The sequence below is a fragment of the Otolemur garnettii genome, unplaced genomic scaffold, assembly GCF_000181295.1.
Source record: "Otolemur garnettii isolate 467f Iridium unplaced genomic scaffold, OtoGar3 scaffold00134, whole genome shotgun sequence".
Classification (NCBI taxonomy): domain Eukaryota; kingdom Metazoa; phylum Chordata; class Mammalia; order Primates; family Galagidae; genus Otolemur; species Otolemur garnettii.
This window is the reverse complement of record NW_003852529.1, coordinates 4,203,912-4,213,812: the sequence shown is the minus strand read 5'-3', so window position 1 is coordinate 4,213,812 and position 9,901 is coordinate 4,203,912. Positions and strand designations below refer to the sequence as shown.

Sequence of the window (9,901 nt, the reverse complement as noted above, 5' to 3'; positions counted from 1 at the left end):
TGCAAGGCTCTGGAAACCTGTTGGCTTCCTTCCGGGCCTTTCTCTGGAGGGCCGTGCCCAGTCCCTGAGCCAAGGGATTTTGTGACACTCTGCTGGCAAGAATGAGGAAACATGGCTTCTTGACGTTTGCAACTTTGTGCCAGAAGACATACCTTCAAAGTCCCAGGAAGCCAGGTGAGAGAGTGTGAAACTAAAAAGCATTTGAAGCAGGAGTGTCTAGAAGTTACCCACATTTGGAAGATATAAATGACAGATTCAAGAAGTGAGGGGGCCTTAGAGCTGGAGGTGTAACACTGCTGTGGGCTGTGACGCCATGGCACTCAACCAAGGGCGACAAAATGAGACTGTCTCTTAAAAAAAAAAAAAAAGTGAGGGGGCCCTGAGGAGCACAAAGTCACAGATATCCACACCAGACACATTATAGTCAAACTTAGAAGTTGAAGGCAAGATAAAAATCTTGAAAGCAGCCAAAAAGAAAGAGTCCCTTTACCCGCCAGAGAAGCCAGTTATAATATAATGTCACTGAAGAAATGGCTTCTTTAGTGCCATTAAAAAATGCAACTAAATCAAGAGATTTATATGAAGCAGAAAAAAATTATGTTAAAGCGATTTTCTCTGTCCATTGTCAACTCTTCTGGTATCGTTACTGATGGCGCCCAGTGATGGCACATGAAAGAGAGGGACTTACAAAATTAATAGATGATGCAATTGCCACCCAAAACTCACATTTGATGAAGTACCATTGCATAGTATTTCAAGAAAATTTATGTGCAAAAGCTTTAAAATTGAATAATGTCATGCAATCATAAGGGCCCAGGGATGAAATCATCCACCAATTCCAGGAATTCCTTAAAAGTCTTGATGCTGCTATGGGGCGGTGCCTGTGGCTCAAAGGAGTAAGGCCCCATATGCCGGAGGTGGCAGCTTCAAACCCAGCCCCAGCCAAAACCTTCAAAAAAAAAAAAAAAGTATCGTTGCTGACTAGGGAAGTTGAGGCCAAATGAACTCGCTTATGGTATCAAAAGCCAAATTTCTGCCAGAACTTGACAATGAAAACTGGTTTACAGATTTAGCATTTTTAGTAGCTACAACTGCTCATTTAAATGAGTTAAACATGGTCTTCAAGGTGAAAACCAATTTATCAATACAATGTTTCAAACCATAACAGTGTTCCAAATGAAACTGAAATTATGGCAAGCGCAAATTAAGGCAATTTTACACATTTCAACTTGCTGGCTAAAGACAGTCCTGTGAACAGCAAAAAATATGTAGTCTTCCTTTTTTATTTGATATAAGAATTTGAAAACAGATTTCAAGATTTCTGGGAAAATAATATTTTGGTGCATGTGTGACTCCATTTTCAGTTGACATGTTACCTGCCAGCTTTTAGATGCAATGCGTAGAGTTCCAATCTGACATTCAACTTGAAGAATTTGATCTTTACTGGACTTTTATAGGTCCTCTCTTTCCAGAGACAAATACCCCTCACTTCATAATCACACCTTATTTATGTCATCGCTTTCTAGCAGCACCTACATTTGTGAGCAACTATTTTCAAGAATGAAGCACATTAAGAGTAAAATTAGAACCAAAATATCTGATGAGCACCTTGAGAACTCACTGACAATTGCAATGACTTCCATGAAACCAGACATGATGTATTAGTTCCTCAATTACAATGTCCATTATTTTTGTGTTGCCCACTTTTCTTTTACAATGAAAAATATTTTAAAAAGATGTTTTACTACTTGGGTACATTTTCTATATTGGTGACCACAAACATAGGACATGATCAACAATAGCAAAAGACTCTTTGAACAGGCTGCTGCGTAATTAGGATTATTATCCAATCATGCATGGATCTTTTCTTTTGCTCATCCATGAGCTTGTGTGTTTCTGTACTTAAAAACCCTTCTTCCAATGCGACCCAGAAAAGCCAAATGCTTGGACACCCCTGGATTATGCTGATATGGCTCTCAATGCAGATAGAGGAAATATTAATGGTAATTTTATTACAAATGGGGAGGTTAAAGTGAGGCAAGGTTTCTGCACTTAAACTAGTAAAATGTTGATACCATTAAACTGTGGAGGTGACATAAAGTGAAGGTGTTAAGAACCTGCCACCCCAAAATATGCTACCCTGCCACACAGTTTTGAGCTAAAGGCATTGGAGAAACAGTAGGTACAAGAAGATCACTCTGACCTCCTCTCTCTCATGGGGTTTTTTTTCTGGCAGTGTCTCACTCTGTTGCCTAGGCTCTGTTGCAGTGGTGTCCTCATAGCTCACTGCAGCCTTGGACTCCTGGCCTCAAGCAATCCTCCTCCCTCAGCCTCCCAAAACCTTACAATTATAGGCATGAACCACCATGCTCAGACTTTCTTTTTAAGAGCCGAAGCTTAAAATCCCCATGTGGAAGATGCCCTCCCTATACTAGAAGGGAAGTATCATTTTTATCATCAAGGGCAAGAAGTTGAAGCTGAAAGAAATCTGTGCAGACAAAGTGTTAGACAATCTCTTATCACTTCACAGCACTTCCCCAGCCAGTGTCTCATCTCCCAGGCTGGCAGGCTCCCATTGCCATGGTGTGGGGGCTGCTGTGGTCAGGTGCCCTTGCCCCTCCTCAGAGGCACCCAGGGCTGTCCTAGCACAGGGAAGGTCCACTTACTTTGGCCTTGGTGGCTGAGCACCAGGGACAGTGGCCACAGTGGAACCAAAAGCAGGGCTGGAATAGGCTGGGGGCAGAGGGTCAGGTAGCTCAGCCTAGGGTTTCTCCTTCACAGGGTGGGGGCAACAACTGGGAAAAATGGGCCCCCAGGACATGTGCCAACACCCCTCTATCTACCTTGTCTCAACAGCTGCCTAGAGTGCCCTATGGGCATTGCCACCCATGTGTCCTCGGCTGGCTCCTCTAAGGGTCTTGGCACTTAATCCATAGGGCAGGTCTGCTGTCCCCCGCTTCCTACCAATATTGTAGCCACTGTCCTTCCTGGTCCTCCTTCTCTCTGCCCAGCCCAAGACAGCCCCATGCTATCTTTGAGTCCTCCTGAGAAGCCCTTGCTTGTTTCCAGAAGTCCCCAAGAAGAGAACATGAAACATGTGTGTGTGTTTATTTCAAGGCATGGAGCATAGACATGTCCCCAAATTGGACGGACAGGGGAAGACAAAGACACAGGTACAAAAACTGGAAAACAAAACGACCAGTTAACAGCTCAGATGGCACTGCACACCATAGTTTAAGGCTCCATATGTGTGTATATGTGAAGATGCTTCGCACACAGACACACGCACACCCACGCAGACTGGCAGCGACACAGGGACTGAGGCCAGATGCTAGAGGCTGACCGCTGCTCGTGGCCTGCCTAGAATATTGCAGTTACATTTATTACAAAAGTGTAAAGTGGTTAGACTGTGTGTCGGTCTGAACAAAGTGGCAAACTTGAGCTTCCCTGGCCCAGGGACACGGGGCCAGCTCAACTAGGGCCTTGTGCCCTCCACACCCATCTGCACCCACATCCACCTCCACCTGGGCCTGCGCGCAGGCCGGCCTGGCCAGGAGGTTCCGGGACCTACTATGCTGGGCTCCCTTTCAAACAGTACATAGAGGAATGAAAATGAACATGTCCTCCCCAGAGCGGCCTGGCCTGTCCCTGGAGCCCTCCAGGGTGACGCTGGCAATGAGGTTAGGATCGCAGGAAGGCAGGCCTGTACCTCAGTGTGTAGGAGCCCTGGGGACTCCTGGGCCTGCTTGGAGCTCCCAGCTCCCATCTTGAAACCTTTGTCTCATGGCTGCTGGGGTGTGACTATCCAAAGCCTGGGCAGGCCCTTCTGCCCCAGAATCTGTTGATCCCACATGGCAAATAGAGGCTGGACTGGGAATGACAAGGCAAGTTGACCAGGAGCATGTCGCGCAATGGAAGCTGCATTTGGCTTTAGTGTTAAGGCCAGTGTGGGGCGAGAACCCCGGGGGAGAGGCCAGTGGCCCTGAAGATGGGCCTGGCATGCCCGGGCTGCAGCGCCCCTGTGGTCCCCAGGTCCTTGCTGTGGCCCCATGCTCCTTGGGACCCTGTCACAGTGGCTGTGCTTGCTGGGCCCCTCTACCTCCATGCTTAAAGTGCTGGGTGCTGGGAGGGCATGTTGGGCTGGCAGGAGCTCTGCAGGAGACACTCATGCCACCTCACAGGCTCTTATTTGAGGATGTAGTTAACAAATAGCTGACACGCCAGGAACACGCAGAGCAGGAACCAGGAATGGGGGCTCTGCAGCAGGCCTGGGGCCGGCACCTGTGCAGCCCGTGCCGTGGAGCCCAGCATGGCCGAGAGGTGCCTGCAATGACAAGAGTAGGTTGTGGGGGCTGAGAGGGGGCCAGTATGGCTCATCTCCCACAGATGCCCCCAGGTGCAGAGCAGAGTAGGATCAAGAGAGCATGTCTCACAAAGGCCTGCTATCTTGTACCAACCTGGGCCTCAGGGCACAACTCTTGGGCATCCTGCCAGCACCTGCTCCCAGCATCCCTGGGATCTATTCTGCATGGGTGCAGGGCCACAGCAGTGAGCCCAGGCTGCCATCTGGCTTCACATGCCTCAGGATCTCTTTTGGGGCTATCCCCAGGCCCACACTGGGGCCAGCACCTTCCTTTAGGTTCCTTGAAGTCTCAGGATCAGTGTCTGCTGAGTACTGCACACTTGCTCTGTTCAAATGCTACATCTGTGCCACCCACCACCCCCACGCCTAGCTCCCCATGCAGGGCCCTACATGAGGTGCCAGGCCTACCTGTGCAGCTCCTGCTGAGCCTCACGGATGGAGAGGACAGCTTCATGAAGGGCCTGCAGCTGCCGTGCTGCCTGCCTGCACCGAGGGCATGGGCTCCCGCTGTCTGGGTCGTGGGGGCACATTGGAGGGGAGGGGAGAAGCAAGGGTGAACTGCAGGCTCCAGGGGGCTGGCACATGGGTCACAGAGTTTGCCCAGCTCAGCCCCTGCCCCAGTTCATGGGAAACCTGCTGGACCAAGCTAGAGGCCCAGAAGGCACTGATGGGTGTTTCGGGAGGGAATCCCAGGCCCAGCTGGCCCCTAACTAGCCTTGGGAGGCAGAAGTAGCCCAGGGATGGCCAGTTCCTATGGAGGCAGAGACGGAGGCAGGGACAAAGTCAGGGAGACATAGGCTGTCCAGTGAGAGTGGAGGAGCAGACAGGTAGGCAGGACCAGAGGGGCAGGGGCAGGGGCAGGGGCAGGTAGACACCACCCAGGCTGCCTCACACAGACCCACCAGCTGAGCCAGCCCTGGCCTGGGCCCACTTCCTTCCTTTCCTGCCCCCACCATGTCCTTATCACCCTCTGGGCTGCCCCCAGGCTCTGAGAGGGCAGAGCCTGTTAGGATGGTCAGTGGGGCCAGAGGAGTTCCTGCCCAGAAGACCTCCCCTATCCTCCTAAAGGTGCCTCTCTGGCCCTTCCCCTCTTGCAGAAGGGCTGAGGATGGGGTAGGCCCTCCTGTCCAGTCAGAGTCCAAGGTGCCCACCAGGCAGGGCTCAGAACCAGGCCCAAGAAGGACTCACCTGGAACAAAGCCCCCATCCTGGTCCTCGTCTGAGAGCTCTGGGCAGGACTCAGGTGTGGAGCCACTGCTCTCGGTGACCTGGCTATGGCCGGAGGGCTGGTCACTGGCCTTGCGGAATCTTCGGTCTGGGCCAGATCTCTGTGGAGAGATGGAGTTACTATGGCTGGCAGTCACCCCCGCCCCACCAGGCCCTCAGGGACATGGTGGCACGCTCATGCCAGGGCAGCACTAGAAAAGGCCACAGTTAGAGGATGTAGCTGCCTGCTGGGGAGCTGACCAGGTTGGTGTAAGTCTGGGCCTATTTCACTAGGTAACAAGGGGCTGCTGACCTCTCCACAGGGGCAAGGGCCTGCAAGGCAGTGTGGACAGGCCTTTCCTGTGCCTGTCATGGTATTATGCCCAACAAATGCAGGAATAATGCCATGAGGGCCCTGGGTGGTCATAGCTCACACCACTGTATGAGCTGGAAGGTTCTACAGGAACTTGGGACAGCTAGGGCTTCTCCCACACTAAGGGGTCATCTCTGGAAGAAGCCCCCACTCAGCCAGTGCTAATAAGCCCCCAGGAGTATAAGTGTAGCCAAGGTGAAGTTCATTCACTCAGCAGTAACTCAAGTACACAGGAACCACTGACATAAACTGACCCTCAGGGGTTGGGGTAGCAGCAGCAGAACCGGACTATGGCCCAGTCCTGAGTGGCCCCACAAATCCCATGGCACCACAGGGACCCATGTGTCCCTCAAAACCCAACTCTTGGCTAAGGCTGTTCCCTCCCTCCGTGTTCCTCCATGAGGCCTCCTGCCCACCCTCCCACCCTTTTTGGGCCCAAGATCTGTACAAAGGCTGGTTTTTCCTCTCCCTGCTAGGCAGGTCCCAAGGCTCAGCCTCCTCAGCAGTAGGATAGGCTAATGTGGCTACTAAGGTGAGGAGAATGACTCTGGGGGCAATGGGCCAGTAGCCAGCAGTGCCTGGCTTAGTACCTCACATACTAGGTGACAGGAACCAGGCATCCTGCAAATCTAGGCATCTTGGTGAGCAGGGAGGGGGAGAAGGAGGGCACGGGGTCCAGGGAGGGGAGGCAGCTGGCAAGGTTGTGGGTAGTACCACAACCCTACAGCTGAGAACAGGCTGGGCCAGGGTGCTGACCTCGTGCCGGGGTCCCGGGCTGCCCTGGAAGGGGGTCTGGAGGGCCACATCCTCCCGCCGCAGGGTCTGCAGGATCCCATCTTGCTCAAACTGGGCGATGTCCTTCTCAGGGTCCCAGGGGCTGCGGCTGGAGGGTCCAGAGGGCATATGTCAGCAGAGGCAGAGGTCTTGGGGGGAGGGGGCTGTCCCAGCCAGCCCTCAGCCTTCCAGCAGTGGCTGGAGCCCCTGGACAGAGACCACTGCCCACCTGCCCCGGGCAGGGCTGTAGTAGGGCTGGTGGAGGGCTACCTGACCCTCCCTCTCCCTTACTAGCTCCTCCAGGGGATGGGCACAGTGTGGGCAGGGAAGCCCCCTGCAGCCCTCCTCAGTCGGGTAGGCCCAGCCCCACCCCCAGGGCCCCCAGGGCCATTGCCTGCCCCCACTAACTTCTCGTATCTGTAGTGCCACTCCCTAGTGACAGGGTCCACGTGGAACAGCTGTGGCTTCCAGGAAGTGACGCTCTGCTGGAGCTCCCGGGTCCGCTGCCGCTGCGCCTCTTCTAGCACAAACTTCTCCTGTGTGGCCTTATGCTGGTCACCTTCGCTGATGGCCTTGGTGACATGCTGCCAGAGCCTGCAGGCCCCCAGACCCACCCTGAGCTGGAGGCTCCGGCAGCCCCAACTCCTAGGCAGCTTGGACGGAGGGCCCCTTGGCCCTAGACGGAGGCTCAGAGCAACCTCTGCCTGACTGCCAGTGACAAGGAATTCATTGCCTTGCAGGCGTCCTGCCTCCCAGGGTGGTTTTTTCTCCATGAGATGGTTTTTTTCCTATGCTGAGCTCCCTCCTCTTGCCTTTGGGGAACTCCTGGAGGTCACCTTGCACAGGGACATGCTCATGGCACTGTTGCCACCCTCCAATCTGCCTGCTGGCTGCAGCAGCAGTGCCCCTTGGGTGCCGGGCGGTCTCACCTCTCGGACTCCAGCTCCGTTTGCTCCTCTAGCAGCACTGTGTGCCGCTTCAGTCTCTGCCCGCGGGCTGCCCCATCTGGGGTCCAGAAGAGCTCAGGGCTGCTGCTTCCCTCTTCCTTGATGAAAACGTCACTGTCCTGCCCAGATGGCCAGCCAGAGTCAGAGGTGCCAGCCGGGTGAGGAATGTCCAGCCACACCTGCCCTGAGGGACGGCCTCTTACCCAGTGTCCGGTGAGACTTGCCAGGACGTTGTTCCCAGACATGATCTTCCCTGAGATTTGGTTGATGCTTGTGCTACTACCGAAGAAAGGCTGCAGGGCCACCCAAGACAGAGCCCAGTGAGTGGCTAGGCCCCTTCCAGAGAACATCCTCAGGGGACACAGAGACATGACTCTCATGGGATGCCCAGTAGCCCGCCTAGGACAGGACTTGATGCTGGAGGAGGCCACAGGCCCTGGTGCCTCCCTGAGCAAAGAAATGCAGGCTGCAGGAGAAGGAGCCTGGGCCCCTCCTGGTTCTGCTATATGGCCTGCAGGCAGCCCTTTCCCTTCTTGGGGACTTTCAGTACCCAAAGGATGCCAAGAGCTGCTCCCTGTGTGACCTGTTTGGGGACCTTTCCTGGAGTATGAGAGCATGGCTGGAGAATCCCCAGGATCTCGTCCCTTCCCTGGCTGAGCTCTGGGCCTTGCTTGCCCCTACCCGGCTACAGCCAGCACTACCTTGAGCTTGAAGTCCAGCTCCACTTGGAAGTTGTTGTTTGCACACTTGATGGTCACTTTCCCGCCCAGCTCCATGGTCATTGTGCCATACAGGATTCCTGAAATGCAGCTGGTGTCAGGGGTTGGGCCACTCTGATCCTGCCAAGCCCCAGGCCCTACTGAGCCCTGACTAAGTAGCATGAACCCCCAGGAGGCCTATGCCAGACCCCAGGAGGGTGAGAGGAGAAAGTAGAGGAGACAGGACCCCAGCCTGTGCTCTGGGAGGAGCCTGGGCCCTTGGTCACTATCTCCCCCATAAGGGGTTCTCTGTCTCTGCTGGGGCCTTTGCTTATGTCCAGAAATCACCCCCATCCTTTGCTAGGCCAGCTCCCTCAGGACCCCTTGTTCCAGGCAGCCCTCAACTCTGCAGTTCCTGCTCTAACGTCACCTCCTAAGGGCAGGCGTCTTTCCCACTCACTGCTGCGTCCCTGGACAGCGCTCCACACAGAGTGGGCACTAGCACCCAGGATGGCATTCAGCATATTTAAAAAACTAATCCATCTTCTGTTCAATGAATGAAGAAAAGAATGAATCTTTTGGCTATTAAAGAAGCCACCACAACCACCAAACCAAAACATTTCCAAACCTTTTAAAAATCCAAATGGAGCCCTAGACTACGGGGAAAGAAGAGGGGGGAGGGGAGGGGAAGGGTAGGTGAAGAGAATGATATTGTGGGGATCATGCCTATAGTTTATTCTATTTGGGTACAGGTGAATTTGTCTAAAGTTTGAATATAAATGTCTTAGCATAACAATTATGAGAAAGACATGATGGCTATGTTGGCCACCTGGATGAGAGTTTTCCAAACTGCATATAGAAGTAACACACTGTATCCTATGAGAGAATTAATGTACACAACTATGATCTAATAAAAAATAAATAAATAAATAAATGAAAAAAAAAATGGAAAGAAAGAAGCCAAGCTGTTTGGAATAGCAAAGGCTCAAAACCTCCAGCATCCCCCTGCAGGGGGCTGGCTAGACACACCTTGGCCCGTGCATGCGACAGAAAACCAAGCAGCTTAGAAGAAGCAGGTGGGATGGGGGGGGTCTACGCAGGGTGGGGGGTCTGCGCTGTGAGAGGGTCTCTAGGCTCATGCTGACGTGAGAGGGGCCAGCTCTACACAGAGTGGGCTCTGCTCCTCCACAGGGCACAGCGGTCCCAGAGACCTGACACTTTGACTATACATAGATTTGTTGTGACTTTGGAACCAAGAAGATAGTTTAATTACTGAGAAATTATAATTATAAAAAAAATTAAAAAGCACTTCTTAGAAATCAAAAGTAAAATGAAATAAAAACTCTGAATCAGGTATTAGCTGTGGCATAATCTCAGAGCAGACTGAGTCCCAATGACTAAAAATGCCAGTGGGACATATTCAGGACAGAAACAGCCACACAAACCCTGTTGTCATTGTGTGTAGCTGGCAGGGCTGGCTGTGAGGGTCCAGACTGACACATGTGTGATGTGAGAGCTGTCACTGTGTGTGGCTGGCAGGG

The 9,901-nt window shown here is 52.9% G+C and overlaps 1 protein-coding gene across 1 annotated transcript in view; it reads right to left on the bottom strand.

Annotated features, from left to right (window-relative positions):
- Positions 1 to 2,944: 2,944 nt before the first annotated feature.
- Positions 2,945 to 9,901, bottom strand: part of OSBPL5 (oxysterol binding protein like 5) — a 76,013-nt gene continuing 69,056 nt past the window's right edge. The window contains exons 15-22 of the mRNA XM_023518341.1: positions 8,364 to 8,461; positions 7,866 to 7,955; positions 7,645 to 7,781; positions 7,124 to 7,309; positions 6,698 to 6,824; positions 5,552 to 5,690; positions 4,772 to 4,874; positions 2,945 to 4,324 (exon numbers count right to left, since the gene is read on the bottom strand). Coding sequence (XP_023374109.1) covers positions 4,186 to 4,324; positions 4,772 to 4,874; positions 5,552 to 5,690; positions 6,698 to 6,824; positions 7,124 to 7,309; positions 7,645 to 7,781; positions 7,866 to 7,955; positions 8,364 to 8,461 — 1,019 coding nt within the window. The 3' untranslated portion in view covers positions 2,945 to 4,185. The remainder of the gene's footprint in view (positions 4,325 to 4,771; positions 4,875 to 5,551; positions 5,691 to 6,697; positions 6,825 to 7,123; positions 7,310 to 7,644; positions 7,782 to 7,865; positions 7,956 to 8,363; positions 8,462 to 9,901) is intronic.